The sequence below is a fragment of the Dromiciops gliroides genome, chromosome 3, assembly GCF_019393635.1.
Source record: "Dromiciops gliroides isolate mDroGli1 chromosome 3, mDroGli1.pri, whole genome shotgun sequence".
Taxonomy (NCBI): Eukaryota; Metazoa; Chordata; class Mammalia; order Microbiotheria; family Microbiotheriidae; genus Dromiciops; species Dromiciops gliroides.
Window position 1 is genome coordinate 630,324,997 of NC_057863.1, and position 25,854 is coordinate 630,350,850.

The 25,854-nt window shown below is 45.2% G+C and overlaps 1 protein-coding gene across 9 annotated transcripts in view; it reads right to left on the reverse strand.

Annotated features, from left to right (window-relative positions):
• KCNAB2 (potassium voltage-gated channel subfamily A regulatory beta subunit 2) overlaps positions 1–25,854 on the reverse strand; it is a 206,960-nt gene that overhangs the window by 55,567 nt on the left and 125,539 nt on the right. The window contains exon 1 of one of the 9 annotated variants that reach the window (XM_043998135.1): positions 10,483–10,918. The exons of 6 other annotated variants lie outside the window; for them this stretch is intronic. In XM_043998135.1, coding sequence (XP_043854070.1) covers positions 10,483–10,523 — 41 coding nt within the window. In that variant the 5' untranslated portion in view covers positions 10,524–10,918. 2 more of the 9 variants (XM_043998127.1, XM_043998128.1) reach the window with 2 other exon arrangements.

Below are 25,854 nucleotides of genomic sequence, written 5' to 3' on the forward strand. Positions count from 1 at the left end.
GGGTGCCTCCATCTGTGCAGCAGGCTGAAGTCACAGGCCTGAGATGCAGTTTGCAGCCAGGCCCTTGACGGTGGGGTGGGCCGGAGGGCCTCAGGCATCCACTTCACCTTCAGCTCGGAAGCAGGAAAAACTCGTCTTAATGAGGCAGAACAGGAGTGAGAAACGGCAGCTGGAGGCTGCCCTGGGCTGTGTCAGGGCTCTCTCGTGGCTTCCCGTGTTTTCTAAAGGATGCTCAGTGGCCTGGGCTCATCCCAGATTAAACAGGCACAGGCCATGTGTTCTGCTGCACTTGTGGCTGTGGGGAGTTATTCATAGCTTTCAGGAGGTATCCTAATAATAACAACTAACATTTATGTAGCGCTTACTGCATGCCAGGCACTGTGCTAGGCACTTTACAAATATTATCTCACTCGATCCTCACAACAAGCCTGGGAGGGAGGTGCTCTTCCTATCCCCAGTTCACAGATGAGCAGACAGAGGGTAAGGCATTGCCCAAGGGAGCATAGCTAGTAAGTGTCTATGGCTGGATTGGAACTCAAGTCTTTCCGACTCCAGGCCCTAAACTCTACCTTCTTGAGTCACTCAGCTGCCCCAAATCTCTTTTCCCAGGAACCATCTTCTCTTATCTCCCCACTCCCTCCCCTCCAAGGTTACCAGGCAACAGGAGGAAGCTGGACCAGGCCCAGATCACCACCCACCGGGTTCTTTTTTTGTGCTTACTGAACACCAATACCCCTACCAGTCTAGCTTTACTGATTCAATCATGATAAGTCTCTGGGCCTTGGTTTTCTCATCTGTAAAGCACTAGGTGTGCAGAATGTCTCCTAAATTCACCACACACTTAAACCTTACTGGTTGCCATGGACTTGCTTCCTCCTTCTGGATCCAACCCTAGCTCTAGGGAAGGTGGCAAGGGCTGAGGGTGAGGGGATGGGAACAGGACCATCAGAAAAGACTGTGCCTCAGTTTCCACATCTAGAAGATTCCTGCCTCCCTCCCGGGGTTGTCATGAGGATAAAAGAGGACAAACGCCATGAAAGCTCTTTGGAAAGTGTCCAACATGTAATAGAACTTTAAGGCATTGGAAGAGCGGTCTGGCTGCCTCCCCTTCTCCATTCCCAGTGGAAGGCAATCTGCCTAATAGTTTCTTAATGACTTAGCTAGGCAGGATTCTTCCTGAAACAAGGCTAGGGCCTCACTTGGCTCCTCTTCTGGTAGAGGGTATTCTGTGCTCTTTGAAGGGCCAGGGAGCAGAGAAATACAGACCCCGAGAAGGGTTTTCTCCCATAAGGAAAAGAGCATCTGAAAAAAAATCAAGGAGGTTTTGGACACATCACATCTGTAGATGGAGGAGGATAAGGAGGGAGCTCCGGGTCTAGGACGCTCCCTCCCCCCTTTTTTTTGCAGGGCAATGAATGTTAAATGACTTGCCCAGGGTCACACCGCTAGTAAGTGTCAAGTGTCTGAGGCCGGATTTGAACTCAGGTCCTCCTGAATCCAGGGCCAGTGCTTTTATCCACTGCACCACCTAGCTGCCCCTGCTCCCCGCTTTTTTAACAGCAATATAATGCACATCAATATGTCTGGCGCCAGCCAGTCTCGATAGGTGCATTAATTGTGATTTTCCTTGTTAACTGTGACTAGGAAAAAACAAACATATCCCGACATTCTCCCACACCTGGGCTGAAATGCTGGGTCTGGGCACTACACATTCAGTGTCTTTTTTTTTTTTTTTTGTGAGGCAATTGGGGTTAAGTGACTTGCCCAGGGTCACACAGCTAGTAAGTGTTAAGTGTCTGAGGCCGGATTTGAACTCAGGTCCTCCTGACTCCAGGGCCGGTGCTCTATCCACTGCGCCACCTAGCTGCCCCCCAGTGTCTCTTTTTGCTTGGCTGTGTTATTCATTGCCGTAGGGAACCGAGAAAGGGCTCTGATCACTGAGGGAACAAACAGAGGCCTCAAGAAAGCATCTGCGGCACTGGCTGCATGACAAGCTGTCCCATGTCCTCAACTCCGTCATTGATCCTGGGAGAGCCGCCAAGTTCACAGGTGGGTGATATGATATTGGGGCCAGAGGGGATCTCTTGGGTCATCTGGTGCCATCTCCTTATTTTATAGAGGCCTAGAACTGGCACAGCCTTCTCTCTGGGCATCCAGGCTTACAACATCAGCCTCCTCCTCAATCCTTCACCTTTCCTCATCCATTGTTTCTACTGCTACAATCTTTCCCGTTCGCCACTTATGATATATATGCATCCTTGGGCAAGTAAATCACAAGTAAAAGATCTGAGGTCACTTCTCTCTACTCCCACACTCTCAATCCTACTTTAGAACCCCATCATTTCTTGCCTGGATTATTGCAGTAGCCTCCTGTTTGGTCTCTCTGTCTCAAGTCTTACTTGCCTCTTTGGGGTGAGAGCAGCTCAGTGGCATAATGGATAGAGCACTGGCCTGGAGTTAAGAAGACCCGAGTTCAAATCTGGTCTCAGACACTTACTAGCTGTGTGACCCTGGGCAAGTCACTTAACCCCAATTGCCTTAAATATCCGGGGCCATCTCCAGTCTTCCTGATCTATATCTTGCCACTGGACCCAGATGGCTCTGGGGGAGAGAGTGAGGCTGGTGACCTCGCACAGCCCTCCCTCACTTACATCCAATTCAGTGCAAGTCATGACATCACCTCCAGATGTCATGGTCCTCTTTGAGAATGAAGGACCACCACCAACAAGTCTTCTCCCCTAAACTACTTTCCATTTATTTTGTATATATCTCTATGTGCACATGTTGTCTCTGACATGAGACCTGACAGAATGTAAAGTTGTTGGAGGAAGGGGCTGCTTCATTTCTGTGTTTGTATCTCCAGAGCCTAGCACGGTGCTCGGCACACAGTAGGTGCTTGTGACATCCTTGTTGACTGATTCATCAACACACTGAACTGGCAGGGATGTTGGGGATTGAGTCTAATGCTCTCGTTTTCCACATGGAGAAAATGGTGTCCAGAGAACTTGCTAAAGGACAGAGAACTTGCTTAAGTTGGGATGTGAGCCCATGTAAGATGACAGTTTAGAGATGGATGTTGAGATCTCAGGGGCCATCTAGGTCTACTCCCTTATTTTACAGAAGAGGAAACCAAGGCTGAGAAAGGCTAAGTAACTTACAGCATCATAGACGTGAGGCTAGAAATGAGCTTACATTCCATCTAGTCCATTTTACAAATGAGGAAAATAGGACCTAGAGAGTTACGGCGACTTTCTTGCCCAAGGTCACATACATCATAAGTGGCAGAGCTAAAATTGGAACACTTGTATTCTGACCTCAAATCCAGGACTCTTATCACCACAACAGACTTAAGGAGATCCAGATAAACTATAATCCTTCCAGGATTCCAGGCTTTCTGGCTGCAGTGACCTCTAGCTTCTTTCTTTGTGTCTCTGTCTTCTTCCTTCTCCCTCCCCTCCCCTTTTCTGTCTCTGTCTCCCTTTCTCTGTCTCTCTCTGCCTCTGTGTTGACTTGTGATTTCATTAATATAGGGGAAGTCCTGGGGAGGAAACTCCCTCCATTGGTGTGTACTGGGAACCCATCTAGAGCATAATCCATCTATAACATAACCCATCCATAACTACAAACCATTTATAACTATAATCCATCTATAACTATAACCCATCTATAACATAACCCACCCATAACTACAAGTCATCTATAACTATAACCCATCTATAACTACAAATCATCTATAACATAACCCACCCATAACTACAAATTATTTATAACTATAACCTATCTATAACATAACCCATCTGTAACTATAACCCATCTATAACATAACCCATTCACAACTATAAACCATTTATAACTATAACCCATCTATAACAACCCATCTATAACTATAACCCATCTATAACTTAACCCACCTATAACTACAAATCATCTATAACTATAACCTATCTATAACATAACCCATCTATAACTATAACCCATCTATAACTATAACCCACCTATAACATAACTCATCTATAACAATCCATCTATAACTATAACCCATCTATAACATAACCCATCCACAACTATAAACCATTTATAACTATAACCCATCTATAACTACAAATCATCTATAACTATAACCCATCTATAACATAACCCACCTATAACTACAAATTATCTATAACTATAACCTATCTATAACATAACCCACCTATAACTATAACCCATTTATAACATAACCCATCCATAACTACAAATCATCTATAACTATAACCCATCTATAACTATAACCCCTCTATAACATAACCCATCTATAATTATAAATCTTAAGAGAGCTGCCTGAGCCCTCGAGATGTTCAATGAATTTCCAATGGTCACACAAGCCAGTATAGATCAGAGACAAGACCTGAACCCAGGCCTTTCTGATTGCACAGCTGGCTTTCTATTCACTCTGCAACACTGCCTCTCATCTTCCACACAGAAGTATTAATATTTTCCACACATACATGTGCTGTTGAGTTTAACCAAATACAAGTTTACATAAAAGCAATACTGAGTTCATTGCAACTTCCCCTTAATATACATTTCTCAATCGATAGATACTAATAGAATAACTATCATTTGGGGGTTCTGCAAAGTTTTTGATTTCAAAAAGGGGCCCTCATACTTAAAAAAGTCAGGGACTGATGTTTTAGGGCTTACTTGGACAAGGTCGACAATTTCCAGGCAATGGACTCAGAGGCAAACACATGTGCTACAGATTTAAGGATTAATGTAAAATATCTGTGGTAGTTTAAAAAAAAAGGTGGATCACTATATGGTAGAAAGGGCTCTGCACCCATCATCAGAAGATCTGGGTTCAAATCTTGGCCTTGTTCCTTATTGTCCATGTGAGGCTGGGCAAGTTTTTTTTTTTAAACCAGCTTGAGCTCCAGTTCAAAAGAAAGGGTTCTTTAAGATCCTTTCCAGCTCTATAACTTATGGAAAATCAAAATTCTGGACTAACTAGCATCTGCAGCAAACTTTGCTAAATGTCTTCATCAGTGACCCACAAAAGATTTTATATATATATATAGCTCTCTTGCTCTCTTTCTATACATAGAGAGCATGATATATATATATATATAATCATATACACACACACATATATATAAAATTTCACTTCCATTTACTTTAATCCTTTATGTCACATGGTGTCTAACTGAGCCTTCTAACCAGTAGGCATCATTATCTCCATTTAAAAAAATGGTATTTTTTTGTTTTGTTATTCTAAAAACTTGCCAAATGCCAACAAACATGGGCATTTCCATATACAAGAACAGAAAAGGGGGAATGTAATTGAAATGGCAAATTTCTAATATTTACCACCAGTTCTTTTGAAAGTATTTAATAAATTCATCATGCTAGTTTCAAAGCTGCCCTCTTTCTTAGGTCTCTCTTTGAACACCCTTCTGTTCTGTTCTGTACTCCCCCCCTCCTACCCTGGAGAAAACCCTTTATTTCACCACATGAAAAATTCGAAAGAGCACAAAGGACCAACTCACAGTGGCCCCTGGACAATCAGTAGAATTCTCCCCTTTTCAGTGAATCCCACCACCCTAAGGACCACATATAGGTTTCCAGCTGATGTGACTAAGTGTCTAGACATCCTTAGAAGGGAATGGGGGCTGTTAGAAAGAGGCAACCTGTCACATTCTGGTGAGTCCCTCTTTCATCTCAGGGAACTATAGAACCCTTCATTCTTCTAATACTATCCTAGCTGTCTGGACTCCCTTCAGCATCTGTGTGTGTGTGTGTGTGGGGGTTTGGTACAGCATCTCTGTGTTTAAAAAATATATATGCTTCTGGGGGCAGTGGATAAAGCACCGGCCCTGGATTCAGGAGGACCTGAGTTCAAATCCAGCCTCAGACACTTGACACTTACTAGCTGTGTGACCTTGGGCAAGTCACTCAACCCTCATTGCCCCACCGAAAACAAACAAAAATATGCTTCTGTGACCCACTTTTCTTTCTTCTGTTTTGGTTTCCCTAACTTCTCTAAATCCCTTTTCTCCCAGATTTTTTTTTTAAAGAAACAAGCATTCTCCCCATTTTGAAGAAAATGAAGCTATGAAGAAGTTGGCATCCTTGCTGGAGTCATAGAGCAGAGGAATGACAGGGCAGGGTTCAGCTTTGAATTGAGGTTCCAGGCTTCTGTCCCTTCTCTTATTCTTTTGATATTCTGGCCATCCTTAGCAATCTCAGGAAGCATGACTTTAAAGTGAATCATGTCCTCAAATTTCCTTCCCGTCCTGATTTTACTAGAGTGAGATGCAGCCCACCTTCATGACATGGGGTTCCTGTAGGGACTGGAGATGTCTAGCTGCTACCCTGCCAGCCATCCAGAAGAATAACTGAACCCAAACTGGGACGCGGTCTGATCCCACAATTGTTCCACTCAAGTTGTCTCTCTGTTATAATGATGGTATTAGTCCTGCCATCAGCTGCCAGGCAGGAGAAGGAACCAGAAGGGACAGCTCATCCCCAGGCTGAGACTTTAAAGGAAGACTTCTTGCTGGAGGGGAAAAAATGTAGATCGACAAATTCTGGGGGTGATCTGGACAGGGCCAGCTGACACACGCCTGCCTCCAAACTTGCAGAATGGGAAAGCCAAGTTTCCTACCATCTTCTCCCTAATTAAAGCCTGACATAATGATAAAACAGCTGATCGAAAATCTCGAAAAGCAAACGGCCTGGGTCTTCATTAATTCTGCCTCAGATCTTTCCAGCAGCAGGGAAAAAATAGCTAATGAGGACTCATTAGAATAACCTTTGGCCGGAGAAATCATTGGTGTGCATCGTGTAACCACTGAATATTTCACTACTGTTAAATATTTCACCTCCGACTTGTACAACGGGTTTTGGTTCTTTGATATGTCAGAGAGTCTTTTGATAAGGAGGCAGTTTCTTAAACTTTGGCAGTGCTGGGCACATCATAGAGAGCTCGCTGTGAAGTGACAAGGAAGTGTCGTTTTAATAGCCCTAAAGAACTTATAAAATGGGCTGGGGGGTGAGGAAGCTGGAAAGCAGTGTACCGACATTCCTAGGACCTGCTGGCGTCAACACTGGGCAGAACAATACTGAATGGAAAGGAAGGGCTCTCACCTTTGGGAATCTGAGTGCCTGGAGAGTTACCCCAGAGGCTGTTATGAAGATCTCCTTTCTAAATAAAGGTGATCTAAGGCTAAATTGGAAGACTGCAGACTAGAGATATTTAGGTCTAACTGGCTCATTGTGTAGACTTGGTAAATCTTAAACAACCATACCGGACATTGGCAGAACAGACCAGAAGGGGTAGTTATGAAGACAGTGGGCATCTTTCTCTCGGTTCTAGCAGTGGGTGGCCACAATAATTAGCAAAGCCGGCTTCTACCTCATACTACCAGATCTTCTTTGGGTCCTTGAAGAAATCATGATCACCTTAAAACCCACCCACCCCATAATGAACAAGCAAGCTTGATGATTCCTGTTCCCTGGGGTTTTGCTCCTCAGATGGAACCATCCCTTAGAGAGGCAGTAGCATGAATAATAGTATCTCATCTTTGTCTAGCACAGAGATTCTTAACCTGGGGTCTCCAAGCCTGGTTTTAAAAAATGTTTTGATGACTGTATTTCAATATAATTGGTTTCTTTTGCAATTCTATGTGTTTTATTTTATGCATTTAAGGATGATAATCTGAGCAGGGCTCTATGACACCATAAGACTAAGGGTAAAGAATTTTTATACTTTTCAAAGTTCTCCCTCATTGATCATCTTATCTGATAATCTTAGGGCTGGTCTACTGGTTATAGACAGCCAATCTCCAAGCTGATGTATCAATAACAGGCCCTGTCTGTTGACCACACAAATCCTCTCCCAGAATTCTACTTCTGTCACTCTTGCCAGTCTTTGGATGAAAAGGACTGAATGGATGAATATGTATTTACTATATGCCAAGAATAAAAGCTTTAATTAGGCTGGTGAAGGTCTGTTAAATATCGTAACACCCTGGTTAGCTATGAATGTTAAAAAAGTAAACCTGTCCTTTCCTTCAGTTCTGAGACCATGGCTTCCTAGGATCTGTAGAGACTCTCAAGCCTCAAGGACAAATGAGAAAGGGGCCTTTTGGCTAGAAAAATGACTAGCTCTATTTTGAGATTCATCCTGAGTTACACATATGAATTTGGAAGTGATTCTTTTAAGAGGAGGAATGGATTTGGTTTTGGGGAACTTTATTTAATTCACAATTTAAAGCCAATTGCATCAATCCCTCCATAAATTCTCTGCTTGACTGAAATTTTATATTATAGAAGATGGGCCATCTTCAAGAATAACTGCAAGGACTCATGGTTTCTTCTGATACTGCCAATGTCTGAGGAACTAGAAAAAAAGTAGAGCTTTGCCTATTTCCTACTTGGAAATAAAGTTTCACAAGTGAGAGGGGCAGGAACTGGGCAACTCAAATTTCTGGCCTAAAAACTGATGCGGATCAGGAGAACACCTGCAGGGAAAGACTCCTATTTCCCACGGGGAGGATTGCTTTTGAAGCAATAATAGCATCTCACATTACTTTTTTGTAGCTTAATAAAGTATTTTCTTCCATGTGAGGTTAGCAGTATAAAGCCTGGACTTGGTCTCAGTCCAGATCAAATGTTAGGAATCTTCTGGTGTAGAAATCCCCTACATTGAGGCAAACTGGTGGAACTCAGGGGTCTTAGAGGGGTTCACTGAGACATGTCATACATAGGTAGGGCATGCAGGCATGTGCTATACTTATGGTCATATATCTGGTGGGCACCAGAGATGGGACGTCAACTCAGCTCTATCCACCAGGCCATGCTGCTTCTCTGTGTAAGTATTACTGTCTCCATATTGTAGACGAGAACACTGATGCACAGAGAAATTGAGTGTATTGTTCATGGTCACACAGCTGAGATTCGAACCCCGATCTGTAGCCGCCACATCTGATGCTCCTACAATCCCATACTGCCTCTAAGAAATGATTGCCTTTGACTGAGAAGTTACGCAGGCACCTAGAAGCACTGAAGCTCCAGGCCACATTACCCTGATTCCATCCCCATTGGGCTACTTATGCAAACCCTACAATATCCCATTAACCATCAAGCAGAAATCACATATCAGGCATCCACTGTGTCTGAAAACGGTTTCCTAACAAGAGTCGAACAACAAGGAAAAAGAAGAGAAATGATTGACCGCATCTTCCCTTTGGCAGCTATGGGGATACAAAGCCATATGGGACATGGGCCATTGTCCCCAATTCACATTTCATTTAGGGAGGGCTGGGGGGGGGGCAGGTGGGTGAGGGGACATAGAAAGATTTCCAAATCACTGCCTTGGATAGACTGTGAAAAATAAGGCAGAAGCACAGGAAAACTCACTTGTGAAAAATCAAAACCTTGTTTGGCTGATATCTGTCTGTGCTCAAATTTAAGTAGCATTAAACGTGGGAACACTCCAACCGGGGGAACAGAATGGTCTAACTCACACGTTTAGGGAACTAAGATTCATTTCTTTTCATATTTCATTGCGCAATGCACAAAAATGGAACTGATGTTACCCTCCGTTAGCTGAAAAGACATCACATATGCCTTTCTGCCCCATGCCAGGGAGAAACCAGAGAACTCCGGCGTCCTGGTCTCCAGCACCCGGTCACAGAAGTTCAAAGAAAGGAGAAATTAACAGGTGTCTCCATATCGGTTTCCTGTGACTACCCAAGGACCTCAGGATAAAGGTTAAAGAAAGGAAGAACCGACTCTCTAGGGATCTCCCTTCTGCCGCTGCGGGGAGGGCACAGAACTCGTGGCCGACACTGGGGCTCATTTTTATTCCTCAACAAATTCACCAAGCCCTAAAAATAGCCCATCCTCGCTACACAACAGAATGAGCTGCCCAAGTCGGAAAGAGCAGGGATTTGCAGATTTAAACAATTTGACAAGGAATACAGATGGAAGCTCACCACTCCCCAAAGGGCAACTGGCTTTTCCTCATACCTATATTTCATCCCAGGCTGCTTCATGTTGGGGTCGCTGGATGGAGGAACGTTGTGCACGGATAGCTGTCCCAGGCTACGGGCCACCATGGCCACTGCCCGGAACTTGCTCTTGGTGCCCAGGCTGGGGCTGCCGGCATTTTGCCTACTGAGCCGGTCTTCCGTACCTCGGCTCTTCAGGCTGTGTTCTGAACACACAAAGGATACCTGCATGGTGGCCAACTTTTTCCTTGTTTTTTTTTTCCTCTCTCTCTCTCTCTTTTTCTTCTTGCTTTGTCAATCTATTGGAAGCAGCTTGTCCTCCAGAAGCTGGGATGCAGTTTATTCATGGGGAGGTGGAGAATCAAAAAGGCCACTCAAAGATTGTCAAAGGCAAAGTAGGAAAAAAAAACCCAAAGCCAGTAGCATCTTTTATTGGCTGATCTTTCCAAAAGGAAAAATAGGAAACATCCAGGAACGTGTCATGAAATACCTGATCAAAGAAGACTTGGCAGGCCGGCGACTGGATGCCATCTCTTCCTCTCTCTCACATCCTGACCGTGTCTGGGGAGTGCCTTGCCTTCCCTTCCCCTGCTGATCTTGCGGTGAGCTCCCAGACAGTTTTTCAAAGTTTCATCTTGTTCTGTAACTCACCCAAGGATGGGCATCTGAGAGCAGCTTCTCATAGGCATGAAGCAAAAGGGGAAAAACAGATCTCTCAATCTCTCACTTCCTTTCAGGGAAGAGAGAAAATCCCCTCACAGGGGCCGTGTCACAGTAGCTGCCATGCATGATGTAACTTGTACCCAGGAGCCCAGGGGAGGGGCAGATATCCCTGGAGACATGAGGGGGCTGAGTGTGGCCAGGCTGCAGCTCTTTCCCCGGTCTTCTCAGTGGCTTTCTGGAGGGGGACTGACTGAATGACTACTGTGGCAGCGCAATGAATACTGCTGAGCCCTCTGCTAAGTCAATTAGGTGACCAGTGAGCTGAGCAGGAAGAGTTTGGCAATCCATTATTAATGAATCGGGGATACACTGGGCTCTCTCCCCTCCGAACTCGGAAGGCGGCCACTTGCTCCAGAGCCTCTGTGAGCACACAGCTGCTCTGCGAGCTGTTTGCTGCTCCCGGGGAGAGACCCAGTTCTGAGGCGAGGTCCAGGGGCAAGGCTCCGCATGGAGGGGGCAGCCTGGTACCACAGATGGCAAAGTCAAGAGGTGGAGCATTTGGGGGAGCAAACAAGACAGGCACAAACTGTCTCTCCTAAGAGCTTATTCAAATAGGTTTTTTTTGGGGGGGTGGGGAGAAACCAAAACAGAACACTTGATGGAGTTCTTGGGCTCGGCTGATCTCTTAGAAGGAGATGCTATTGGCCATATTCAAGCTGGGCCAGAGGCAGTGTGGCACAAGGTGTTAGTTTTGCATTCAGGAAGACCTGAGTTCAAATTCTACCCCCGACATTTACTTGCTAAACGATTACAGACGAGTCACCTTTCTCTCTCTCTCTCTCTCTCTCTCTCTCTCTGTCTCTGTCTCTCTCCAATCCCCTCAGGCAACTCACGATGACTCTAAGTTATTGGTGGGTTGCAATCTCTCCTGATAGAAGAAGACTCCACACTGGAAATCCAAGATCTCTGATATACTGACACATACAACCCTGACACCAAGAACCAAAGCTATGCTTTGGGGGGACAGGACAAAGGAGAACAGGGAGAAAAGATTTCTCTGTGGCCAAGTTTGAAGCATTGTGCTACAGATTCCAGACAGTGGTCAGTCGGTCATAGAACATGTATTACATGTCAGGCCCTGTGCTAAGTGCTGGTGATGATACAAAGACAAAAGGGAACGAATCCCTGCCCTCGAAGGCTGGCTCCCCAGCCAACTTCAAACATCTCATTTTCATCTGGAGGTCCAAGACTTTTTATCCACTTAATATGAACACGGAAAGAAGCTGAGTCAGGAAAAAGCAGTGAGTGACCTGTCTGGATGTTCATGCTACACAAGATTCTGGGCCACAAGTCTGGAAGGGTTCCCTATTTTCTGTCCTAAATCAAATGCCACCTTCTCCAGGAAGCCAATGATGATCTCATCTCCTTAGCTCTCAAAGTGCTTTGTTCTCAACCTCTCTAAGGTACCCATTATGCAATATTGTGTATTAAGGTTATTTCTGTCTGTGTCTGATCCTTCTGACTTACAGGTTCTTTTTTTTTTTGGCGGGGCAATGAGGGTTAAGTGACTTGCCCAGGGTCACACAGCTAGTATGTGTCAAGTGTCTGAGGCCGGATTTGAGTCCTCCTGAATCCAGGGCTGGTGCTTTATCCACTGTGCCACCTAGCTGTCCCCCTTAGAGGTTCTTGATGTGGGGTCCGTGAATCTTGGTTTACAATTTGAAAAATAATTGTATTTCAATATAATTAATTTCCTTTGTAATCTCATGTATTGCATTTTATGCATTTAGAAGCATTATTCTGAGGAGTCCATAGGCTTCCCTAGACTTTCCAAGGGGTCCATGATACAAAAAGGTGGTTAAGAACCCCTATTCTAACTAGGAAGTTGACTCCCTGAGGGCAGGCAGGGACCACATCTTATCGAAACTTTGTGCCTAGCGCAGTGTTAGAAATTACAAGCATTTCTGGGTGGCTACAAGCTAGGTGGCACAGTGGATAAAGCACCAGCCCTGGAGTCAGGAGTCGCTTAAACCCAATCGCCTCACCCCAAAACAAACAAATAAAATAGAAACAAACAAATAGATAGACAGACAGATAAATAAATAGATAAATAAAACAAAAAAAGAAATTATAAGCATTACTGCTGAAGAACTGAATAAGAAATGGTGAAGAAGCTTTTGAAGCAAATAGGAAGAGAGAGGGGAGAGAGAGGAGAGAGAGGAGGGAGGGAGGGAGGGAGAGGGAGAGGGAAAGAGAGAGAGAGAGAGAGAGAGAGAGAGAGAGAGAGAGAGAGAGAGAGAGAGAGAGAGAGAGTCACCACCCTTTTCTCCCTCAGCTTGGTTTCTCCTAGTTAATAGCAAACAGTGTTAGGAGGTGAGGCAAAGAAAGGATTGAATACTATAGAACTACCCTCCTGTCTCCTCTCATTAAGATAAGCTTTGGAATTCTTCCTCTACCCCTCTCCTTAGGGGGAAAAACATCAGTCTGGCTTTCTACCCAGACAGCAAGTGCTCAGAGCGGGGAGGGGCTGCCTCCTTGCAGTCTGGAATTCCACTGTGAGAGACCTGCCTTCCAGGAATGAGGAGGCACTGGTCCTCCCGCTGCCCTCTGCCCGGGTCAGACCACATGGGGTGCTAGGTTCAGTCCTTGGGGCCACAGTTTAGGAAGGATATTAATAGGCTGGACAGCGTACAGGGGATGTCGAAGAGCACTGGGATTATGCCATTTGAGAATTGGTTGAAGAAATGGAAGATAATTAGTCTGTTAAAGAGAAAGATCAAGTGAGGATATCGGAGCCATCTTCAGACTCCTGAAAGGCTATCCAAGTGGAAGAGGAAATGGATGAACCGCTACATAGGGCAGATGACTTGGAGTCAGGAAGAGCCATTTGCACCTCCCAATTGTGCTTGGCACACAGCAGGTGCTTAATAAATGCTTATTGATTGATTGGCAGCTAGGTGACATAGACAAAAGAGGGATGGACTTGGAGTCAGGGAGACCTGAGTTCAAAACCTGCCTTGGACACTTCTTAGCTGTGTGACCCTGGGCAAGTCACTTTACCTCTGCCTCAGTTTTCTCATCCCTAAAATGGAGATAGTAAGATCGTGTCCCTCCCAGGGTTGCGATGAGGATCAAAGGAGATAATATGTGTAATGTATTGTGCAAACCTTAAAGTGCTATTCAGGCATTAGCTATGGTCATAATCATTATCATCCCCACCATCCCCACCATCAATACCATTGTCATTGTTGCCATTATTGGTCCTGGAAGGAGGAACCAGGAGTGACAGGAGGAATATACAAAGGAGCAGATTTAGGATCGATGTCAGGGAACTCTTTCTAACAATTAAGGCCATTCCAAAGTGGAACAGGCTGGCTTAGAAGGGAAGAAGTCTTTTCAGCTTGTGTAGGTCTTCAAGGCCATTGGTTGGGGGCTTTGTAGAGGGGGGCCCTTTTTCAGGTAGGGGGTGGACTGATGGTCCTTGAGGCCCATTTAGTTCTTTGCCTCTGATCTCTGCCACAAGGCCCTGGGTAGCAGTTCAACAATCAGGATTTGCCCTGGCCAAAGTCATATAGCAGGAGACTCTCCTCCTGAAAGGTCTCTTGACCTCGTTTCTCCTCTCTCCAATCCATCCTCCACAAGGCTACCAGAGTACGTAGATAGATTATGAGACCCAGAGCAAAAAGGGACCTCAGAAGTCACTGAATCCAACCCCTTCAATTGAGAGATGAGGAACCTGAGGCTTGTAGAAGATGAATGACTCAGGGAGCTAGGAAGCACCAGAGGTGGGATCTGAGTGCAGGTCTACAACCCAACACTCTTTCTGTTGGCCAAGGTGCCTCCTAATGCTAACCATCTCACTCCCTAGCACCAAAAACTCTCCTAGTTTCCTGTTGACTCCAGGGTCAAATACAAACTCTTCTATTTGGCATTTAAAGCCCTTCACGACCTTTTCTAGTCTAATCATTCATTTAACTTTCTTTCATGTGCACTGGTCTGGCCAAAGTGGATTGTTCCCCAGGCCTGGAACACCTTCCTTTCTCACAACTCTTAGAATCCCCGGGCTTCCTTCAAAGGAGGAAGCTCAAGCATCTCCCCTTCACAGAAGGAGCCTCTTCTGCATCTCTGCCCCACCCCAGTACCCCTCCCTTGTCGCCCTTCCCCCACAGCTGCTTGTCCCTCCCTCAAGAGACTGCCTTGTATTTATTCTGGACATACACCTGGCTGTAATCTCCGAAAAGAATGTAAGCTCGTTGGGGCCAGGAGCTGTTTTATTTTTGTCTTCCTATTTCCAGCACTTGGCATGTGGAACTAAACCCTTAAATGCTTTTTTGAACCAAGACATTCCCCAGCTCTTGATGCAATCAGGGGAGACTGCTTTATCCATCTAGTACAACCCACGGAGGGGCAGTCCCTGTCCTGGGTCCAGAGTCTCTCTGGTGAGGGGCGCTTCCTATAACCGTAAGTATGACTATATACAGGAGACCTGACCTATACACTCGGAATCTCCAAGCTGAAAGGACAGAATCTAGGACTTGGGAGTTGGAAGTCCCACTTCATCCAAACTGTAGCTGAAAAAGCAGCGCTCCTACAACCTTCCTGACAAGTGTCCCCCCCGCCCAGTCTTTGTTTGCTGACCTCTAGTGAGGTGGGGGGAGCCCACTACCCCCAGAGGCAGCCCATTCCATTATGGAATTGTTTTGGGGCGGTTCCCCACCATTTGACTCTATGGAACTCCCACCCGTTTGCTCCTAGTCCTGTACTCTGGGGCCAAGCAGAGTGAAGCCAATCCCTTCTCCATGTATTTGCCGATAGCCACTCCGTCCTCCTTAGCCTTCCCCTCCATTCTCAAATAGCATGCCCTTCTCTGAAGGCTTTCCACATCCGGCCTTCCTTCCTAAAAGGCTAAGTCCAGAACTGAACATGACAATGCAGGTGCAGCCTGCCCTGGTGGACAATCGTAGGGGGCATAGAGTGTTGGACACGGAGTCAGGAAATTTGATCCTGAGTCTGAATCCTGCCTCAGGTATTTATCAGCTGGGTGACCCTGAACAAGTCATTCAAGTACTCTGTGCCTCAGTTTCCTCATCTGTAAAATGGGCATCATCATAGTACCTCCCTCCCAGGGTTGTTGTGAGGATCAGATGAGATGACATATGTATGTAAAGTGCTTTGCAAACTTTAAAGAGCTTTGTAAATGCTGTCCATACACACATGATGATACCAATGATGAGGATTAAGCTAGAGGGCATAGGATGTACGGTGTTGGCCCTGGAGTCAGGAGGTCCTGAGCCTAAATATGGCCACCGACACTTGCTAGCTGTGTGACCTTGGGCAAGTCACTGCACCCTGTTTGTTTCAGGTACCCCTCAGGGTTGTCATGAGGAGCAAATGGGATATTGTAAAGCAATCTTAAAAAAAAATCCAGCTTTTATTGAACTTGAAAATGAAAAAAAACAAACAACCAACCAAAAACCTAGCCATATGTAGGGTAGTATCATTATTGTGGTTAGTTAAGCCTTTGTTGAATGTGGGAAATTCAAAGCCTGGCTTTTGGAAAAGGCAATGACTAAACCCACTGCTAGTCACCAATTCACCCTTAAGCTGAGAAAAGATGAAGGCTCCTTTGATGATGACTCACCTTGGGGGACCTTCTGCTAACAAGGCACCTTGGAAAGGAGGTAAGAAGAGGTGACCTTAAAAAATGAGATGTGACTAGGAACTGGGAAGGTTAGTCATTCAGAAGACTAGTCACACAGAATATGATGACAGAGGCATCATGGGACACAATTATTCATTAAGGGCCACTCATCTTTGGAAATAAGACTAGGCTACATGGGACCTCACCAGCATATAGGGATTACATTGACTTTTGGAGTATAATGAGGGTCCTGGTGACTTTTTGGAATGCCTCTCCATATTAAGATTACAATTTCTTTGGTATTTGGTTCTAGCCATTCCCCTTTGAGTCATGCCAGCCTGATAAGCTGTGATTGGAAAGGGGCAGCCCTGCCCATTTGTGAGGTGTGTGGTTTCCAGGTGGCAGGATTCCCTGTCATCTAAAGAACAGCATTTTTTTGGGGGAAGAAAAGGGCTTTGTAAACATTAAAGCATTGAGGGCAGGGATTGAGGGCATGAGTTGTTGCTCTTGTTGTTGCTGTTATTATTGTTATTAGCAGCAGTGTCAGAGACTTTTAGCCACAACTGTGGGGAGACTGTGCAGGCCAAAAAGGAGGTCACACAGTATCTTTAAAGATGTAGCCCCTCATCTCCATGGAAAGAAAAAACAATCAATTTCTTTTTTTTGGGGGGGGGAAGTGGGGCAATGGGGGTTAAGTGACTTGCCCAGGGTCACACAGCTAGTAAGTATTGTGTAATTTAAGATTGAAGTTATGCAATGAAAAGTCTAATGGTCCAGGCAGGACCATTAGACTTTTCATTGCATAACTTCAATCTTAAATTACACAGTTGCTCCCAGAATGGCTCTCAACTGTATCAAGTGTCTGAGGCTGGATTTGAATTCAGGTCCTCCTGAATCCAGGGCCAGTGCTTTATCCACTGTATCACCTAGCTGCCCCCCCAAACAATCAATTTCAATTAAAAAATCACAGTTGAAGTATGAGGAATATTCCTCTTCCTCCTCCCTTCTCCTCCCCAGACCAATTTCATTATTCTCTGGAAATCTATCTTTGGTCGGGGACATAATCTAATGCTACTGTATGAAGAGCTGCTCTGGCTGACATCAAGGTTTGGCAAGATCCCCATATACCTCCCATTAAATTCTGTTCTGTGTCATTTTAGCATCCAATGTATTTTGTAGCATCTGTACTCCTGAAAATAGGCAAGCCCCTCATGGCATAAATGAGGATGCTCCATTAACCAGAATATTTGACCTGAATTCTTTGGATATTGTGGTGTCTCATGGCTCATGACCAGGTACCAGACATCAGCAGAACATAAAACTGCTCTGTCAGATCCCTGATCTCACTGACAAGGAATATCTCCAACAATGATGCATACCTCTCATCATATCCTCTAAGAAGTTCATCCCAGAAGGCCAAGCCTTGGGGCCTTCCTTGCCTTCTCCAGACATTGTAAGGATTATCAGTGGAGCAGGAAGGTTGTTCACTGAGGAAGGTGACAGGATACATTGGAGGGATGTTGTTTTTTTTTTTTGTTTGTTTTTTAAGGGATATTGTTTTTAAAAAGGTGGCCCTTTGTTTCAAGGTCATTAAAGGCCCTGTGTAACTTTCCAAAGGCAACTGAGTCCAGAGTCAGGAAGAGCTGGGTTCAAATCCCACCCCGACACACATTGGCTATGAGTATCACATTGGGTGAGTTATTTAACCTGGACTGTAAATTGTAGAGCAAGTGCTAACCTGCATTGGGAGAAGGAGTTTTCTGCTTGATGATTTATTTTACCAGTGAAGTTATAGACCCTGTAAAAAGAAATCTAGCCCAAGGTACATGGTGGGCATGAATAAGCTACATTGTACCACTAAAACAAGAGTTCTATGGAGAACAGAAAATGAATGACTGGAAGAAAAAGGATGCTGTTCATGGGGGGAGAACAAGAGGAAAACCTTCAGCTCATTGGGTGGGAACCCACAGAAAATCCTCCACGCATGAGACAATAGACACAAGACAAGTCACAGGATGAGAAGGCATGGGAAGGTGGCCATCTGCAGCCGTTGCTGGAGGGAGCGCCCACATGGAGGAGATCACAGACCCATCAAATGATCTATTTAAAAAACCCCTTTTCTCCCAACCATGTGAGATTCCTGGGGCCTATGGACCAGCAGCCTAGGCCTCAATTGAGAATGTGTGGCATGTGTTGATATCCAGAAGGAAAGCTTGGAAGGGAGAGGGGAAAGCACATAGGCATTGACATATGGGTCCTTTGGGGATTCTGACAGAATTATTCTTATCTTTAATTCAGATGTTAAAAACTCCCCATCTAGTAGCACAGCATCTTCAGGATGGATTAAGTGGTGCTCAGCACTGGCGTTTTAAATAGATGGTCCAAATGGTTCAGGGAGAAGGACTTTTGAGTGTGTGTGTGTGTGTGTGTGAGAGAGAGAGAGAGAGAGAGAGAGAGAGAGAGAGAGAGAGAGAGAGAGAAGATGGAGTGTGCGTGGGGGGAGAGACAGAGACAAAGAAAGGGGGGGAGAGAAGGGAGGAGAGGAGAGGGAGGGGAAGGCACGTGCCTACATGTGTGTGTTTGTCTAAATCTTGAAAACAGAAACCACTACCACAAGTCTGGAGGAATAATCAATGCTAAATCCATGGATAGTGCCTTCAGTATTAAATCCCCTTAATCCATCAGAACAAACTATGTAATCCTGCTAAACTTCCCACAAACCAGCTTCTAATTCTATCATAGTCATTCAGGAAATTTCAAGACAATTTTAACCAAAGGAAGCATCTGGTTCTCTGTCTCTCATTTCTCTTCTCTCTTTCTCTGTCTCTTTCCCACCCACTGTCTTTTCGCCTTGAAATGGAAAATCTTTTCTTTTCTTTTGTGGGGGCAATGAGGGTTAAGTGACTTGCCCAGGGTCACACAGCTAATAAGTGTCAAGTGCCCGAGGCCAGATTTGAACTCAGGTCCCTCCTGAATCCAAGGGCTGGTGCTTTATCCACTGTGCCACCTAGCTGCCCCCCTGAAATGGAAAACATTTTACACTTGGGTAGGTTCCGATTCCATTTGGTGCGACTCCATGAGTGTTTATGAAACATCTACTATATGTGAGACATTGTACCAGATAGTGGGGATATAAAGAAACATGAAAACATGAAACAATCCCTGACCTCAAATAACTTACATTCTACTGGGTGGGGAAACACATACATGGAAAAGCAAATACAAAATACTTACAAAGTAGTTTCAAGTAGATGGGAGAACACTGACCATTTGAGAGCACTGACCATTGGGAGCACCAACCATTGGGGGGCACCAACTATAGGGCAGCACTAATGGGGGTCACTGACCATTGGAAGGCATTGACCATCTTTTAAAAAAATTTCTTTTGCATGGGGCATTGAGGGTTAAGTGACTTGCCCAGGGTCACACAGCTAGTAAGCGTCAAGTGCCTGAGGCCACATTTGAACTTAGGTCCTCCTAAATCCATGGCTGGTGCTTTATCCACTGTGCCACCTAGCTGCCCCAGCATTGACCATCTTTTCTCCTGTAATCAGAGACACATTGAACCTCTTTTAGGATACTGTTCTAAGTTGCCATGGGACCAACAATAACATTCTCATATATATATATATATATAAAATGTATCACATTAAGCCTTATAATATACTTCCTTCAAACTTGGGCTTCTTGAGGGCAGGGGCTGATTGGTTTTTTGTTTTTGCCTTCATAGAATCTTGCTCATTGTCTAGTGTGAAGCAGACACAATAAATCTTTGTTGGCGACTTGAATGGAATCAACCCGAGAAGCATTTGCTAAAGCAGTCCCTTACTCTCTGAACTAGTCAAAGCAACAATGATGACGACGCTAAGAGCCAGCACTAAGGTAGCACAAATATGATCTCATTTGATCCTCACAATACTTCTGGGAAGCAGGCACTATTATTCCCCCCATTTTACAGATGAGGAAAGTGAGGCAGATGGAGGAAATGATTTGCCCAAGGCCACACCAGTAGTAAGTATCTGAGGCTGGACTTGAATTCAGGTCTTCCTGACTCTAGGCCTAGAGTTCTGTGCACTGTGGCGATGCCTAGCTTTGTGCCCATGCTGGGCATGCTCTTCCTCCTCACTTTTCACGTCTTAGGACCCCTAGCCTCCTTCAGATCTCAGGCCAGATGCCACTTCCAACTTGGGGCCTTTCTTGACTTCACATTATTTCCCCCTGGCTCACCCCACTCCCCATTTGCTCCTATGTCAATTCCTGTATTTGCTTTAGATATGTTATATTTACTTTTATAGATACATGTTACTTCCCCTGGTATGAGCTTCTTGTGGTCAGGGACCTTTTCACCTTTGTTTCTGGGTCCCCAGCACCTAGCACTGCTCTTGGCACATAACTGGAACTTGATAAATGCTTGCCACATGATTTCTGATGAACTATTGCACCGCACACAGTAGGTATTCGACAGAGCTCTTTGCTGCTAATGCTGCTGAGGGTGTTCAGAAGAGTGTGGCATCAAAAGACTCTGGGCAATATGGGTCCCTGGTGTCTAGTAGGTGCTTAATAAATGCTTATTGACTGACTCACTGACTCCCACATGTCTCTGTCCCATTGTTATCCCAGGAACTAATTTATGAGCCACAGTAGGCAAGGTTAATATCCCATTTAAATAATAATCCCATAGGTTGGCATAGTCTACCCACAAAATAAGGCTTCTGAGGGACTCCCTAGATGAGAACTGAGTGTAGAAACCTGCTCATGCCTTCCCCCACCCCTGAAATATAATGAGTATCAGAACCCAGGTGAAGTTCTCACACAAATGTTCCACCGAGGCAAACCCCTCATTTTAATGCATCCCTATCTTTCTTCAGCTCTCTGCTGAACATCTTGAAGGAAGACAGGTATAATGAAGTGATACAAGAAGAGAACTGAGTCCTGGGATAGATCTGGGCAGAGGCAGAAAATATGGCTGGGCAGGAGCCAAGGGCTGGGAGGGCCTCAAGGGCACAAGTTTTCGGTGAAATAAGTATTCATTGGTTCCCTACATTGTGCAAGTTCAAAGGAACCGTTCAATTTAATAGGTATTTAGGAGCCTGGAGTACTTAGAGCTGGAAGGAACCTAGTGTTAGCTTTTCTTTTTCCAGATAAGGAAATTGAGGCACAGAAAGGTTATAAGACTTGCTCTAGGTCATGGACTATTAAGTGCTTGAGATGGGATTCAAATGTAGGGCTCCTGGACTTCAAAACTCATGCTCTAGCTACTAAACCAAGATGCCTACTAGTGGCCGGAGCACTGAGCTTGGAGTCAGGAAAACCCATCTTCACAAGTTCAAATCCAGCCTCAGACATTTAATCAGCTGTGTGACCCTTGGCGGGTCACTTCACCCTGTTTGCCTCAGTTCCCTCATCTGTCAAATGAACAGAAGGAAATGGTAAACCACTCCATTATCTTTGCCAAGAAAACCCCAAATGGGGTCATGGAGAGTCAGACATGACTGAAAATGACTAAAGAACAAAAACTGCGGGCTGAGCACCATATGTAAACACAAATGCCTCTCCTCAAGGATCTTACATTCTAGTGAAGGAGTACACAGGACACGTATCCAGGGAAGCAAATACAAAAAATATACAAAATCAATTCATCAATTTTTTTTGAGGGGAAAAGCACTAAAATGGGGAAAATCAGGAAAGGTCTCATGCTGGAGGTGGTATTGGGGGGGAAATAAGCATTTATTAAACTCCTCCAGGGGCAGTTAGATGGCGCAGTAGATAAAGCACCAGCCCTGGATTATTCAGGAGGACCTGAGTTCAAATCTGAGCTCAGACATGTGACACTAGCTGTGTGACCTTGGGCAAGTCACTTAACCCTCACTGCCCCTCAGGGAAAAAAATAAATACATAAACTCCTCCTATATGCCAGGTACTAGGCTAAGGGGCTTTACAAATATTATCTCACTTAATAAAAAAAAAACCAGCTAATATTTATCTAGTGCTTACTATATGCCAGACACTGTGCTAAGGGCTTTATATTTATTATCTCATTTGATCCAACAACAACTCTGGCAGTTAGATGCCATAATTATGCCCATTTTATAATGGAGGTAATTAAGGCAGTCAGAAGTCAAATGACTTGCCCACGATCACAGAATCTGAAGCCAGATTTAACCTCAGGTAGGTCTTCTTCTTCTTCTTTTTTTTTTTTTTTTGCAGGGCAATAAGGGTTAAGTCACTTGCCCAGGGTCACATAGCTAGTAGGTGTCAAGTGTGTGAGGCTGGATTTGAACTCAGGTCTTCCTGAATCCAAGGCAAGTGCTTTATCCACTACCTCAGGTCTTTCTGACACTAGGTCCAGGTACCACACCCACCTCAGCTGCCCCAGGTTGCCTCTTGAGCTGAGGTTTGAAGGACAAAGAGGGAAATGTGAGGAGAGAAAACGTTCCAGGAATGGGGTTTGTGTGTGAAAAACATCAATAGGGATCAGTTGGGCTGGATTGTCTAGTGCATAAAGGGGGGTAGCGGATGATATGGGAAGAAAGATAAGTTAGAAGCAGATTGTAAAGGCCTCCGAATGCTAAACAGTATTCTGTCCCAGAGGCCAGAGGGAGCCATTGATGTTTCTTGAGCAGAAGACTGATACAGATAGATCTCAATGAATCGATCAACAATTATGAAGCACCCACTATGTGCCAGGCACTGTGCTTAAGTCAGCAATGTGGAGGCTGGGTTGCGAGGCACATAAGATGCTTCTGTATTTGAAGGGCTGAGGGGAAGAGAATGAGGGAGAGAGCAAGGAAAGCTGGGAGAGGGTGGGCGGAGGAGAGCAGCTTTCATAACCAGACAACGCTGTTTGCTGATGGCAGTTTCCCCGCTAGACTTTCTAGCCTCAGCAGGACTTAATGCTTCGACAGTTTCCAGCGGTTAATTATTTGCATTGTCTCAGCCGCCCTCCCTCGGCTATGTCCCAGAGGCTCCTGAGCACACACACAGAATAAGGAGGCTGCCAGAGGGATCAGGATTCTTCTCCCGTGTCCCCACAAACCAGCAGGCTCGTCCCTAACCTCGTGGGCCAGAGGCAGGGTCCCTTCTCTTCCCTGGGAAATTGACTGCTCCCAACATCCGGGGCAGATGAAAACATCTCCCAAGGCCCAGCACGATCCACCACCTCCTGCTGCCCAGCTCCCTCTGCTGGGATCCTCCTATGGAGGCAAAAATAACCTGCATCTTTTATTTCTCCCGGCCAAAGTGGCAGACTTAGGCTAGCTGGAGCCCTCCAGCAGAGCAGCAATTCTGAGAGAAATGGGTGGGGGGTGAGCTCTCCTTATGGAGGGCTCCTCTGAAACCTTGGCCTCGTTTGAGGGTCATGCACCCCTCTAGTGGTCTGGGGAGCCTATGGACCCCATCTCAGAATCATGCTTTTAAATGCATAAAATAAAATGCAAAGGATTACTAGGGAAATGAATTCTATGGAAATACAATGATCCAAATAGAAACAAATGGAAAACCCTCAAGGTCACAGAACCTTAGATTAAGAAGCTCTGCTCTAAAACCTTCAAAGTGACAGAAACCGGGGCAGCTAGGTGGCGCAGCGGCTGGAGCACCGGCCCTGGATTCAGGAGGACCTGAGTTCAAATCCGGCCTCAGACACTTGACATTTACTGGCTGTGTGACCCTGGGCAAGTCGCTTGACCCCTGTTGCCCCACCAAAAAAAAAAAAGTGACAGAAACCACAGGCTGGGGGTTTGTGGGTGCATGGATGTATGTGTGTTGGGGGTGGGGGGAGGGGGTGGGCAGCTCACCCCAGTTTTTGTGGCTCCTATGCATCCCAGAGCTGGGGTCTGCCATCACTGTGCTTGTCTCTCTGACCTGCTTCCTTAATCTGAGGTTTAAAGCTGGAATTATCCCCACGAAGAATGCTACCTTCACTATAGTGGGTGTGGCCTGAAGAATGCCCCTGAGGGCAGGGCTTCTTCAACTTTTTCCACAGGAAACCCCTTTTCACCTGAGAAATTTTTATGAGACCCCGGGTTGGTCGGCACATAAAATAGGTATACATAACCTTTTATGGTAGCCAAATTTTTTGGGAACCCCACATTCAGTTACACGATCCTATATAGAGATCCACAGTTTAAGAAGATAGGCCCTAGGTTAATGCCCAGGAAGAGAGACAGAAGACCTGGGTTAGAATTCTGACTCTGTTACCAAGGAAGTAACTGTATGCTCTTGGGAGGATGGATGGATGGGTGGATGGATGGATGGATGGATGGATGGATGGATGGGTGGGTGGGTGGGTGGGTGGGTAGGTGGATGGATGGATGGATGGATGGATGGATGGATGGATGGATGGATGAATGAATGAATGGATGAATGGATGAATGGATGGATGGATGGATGGATGGGTGGGTGGGTGGATGGATGGATGGATGGATGGATGGATGGATGAATGGATGGATGGATGGATGGATGGATGGATGGATGGATGGGTGGGTGGGTGGGTGGGTGGATGGATGGATGGATGGATGGGTGGATGGGTGGATGGGTGGGTGGGTGGGTGGATGGATGGGTGGATGGATGGATGGATGGATGGATGGATGGATGGATGGATGGATGAATGGATGAATGGATGAATGAATGAATGGATGGATGGATGGATGGATGGATGGATGGATGGATGAATGGATGGATGGATGGATGGATGGATGGATGGATGGATGGATGGATGGATGGATGGATGAATGGATGGATGGATGGATGGATGGATGGATGGATGGATGGATGGATGGATGGATGGATGGATGAATGAATGAATGAATTAAGCATGCGATTATGTAAAATATTACCATATTTGTCATTTTTTACAAAAAATCTTGAATAAAAGGAAAAATGAAAGAAAGTGAAAAAATAGCATGCTTCAGTCTATGTTCAATCAATATCAGTTCATTTTCTGGAGGTGGATAGTATGTTTCATCGATAGTCCTTTGGGATTCTCTTGGATTATTGTATTGTTGAAAATGAAGTCATTCACAGTTCTTTACCAAACAATATTTCTGTCTGTACACAATGTTCTCTTGGTACTGCTCACTTCACTATACATCAGTTCATACAAGTCTTTCCAGGCCTTTCTGAAATCATCCTGCTTGTCATTTCTTATAGCACAATAAAATTCCATCACCATCACATACCACAGCCCAAGTGATAGGCATTCCTTTGATTTCTAATTCCTAGCCACCATAGAAAAGAGCTGTTATCGGGGCAGCTAGGTGGCACAGTGGATAGAGCACTGGCCCTGGAGTCAGGAGTACCTGAGTTCAAATCTGGCCTCAGACACTTAACACTTACTAGCTGTGTGACCCTGGGCAAGTCACTTAACCCCAATTGCCTCACTAAAAAAAAAAAAGGGGTGTTATTAATATTTTTGTACAGATAGGTCTTTTTTTTTCTTTTGGGGGGTATCTTTGGGGTATGAACCTAGCAGTGGTATTGCTGGATCAAGGGGGATGCACAGTTCTATAGCCCTTTGGGCATAGTTCCAAATTGTTCTCCAGAATTGTTGGATCTTTTCAC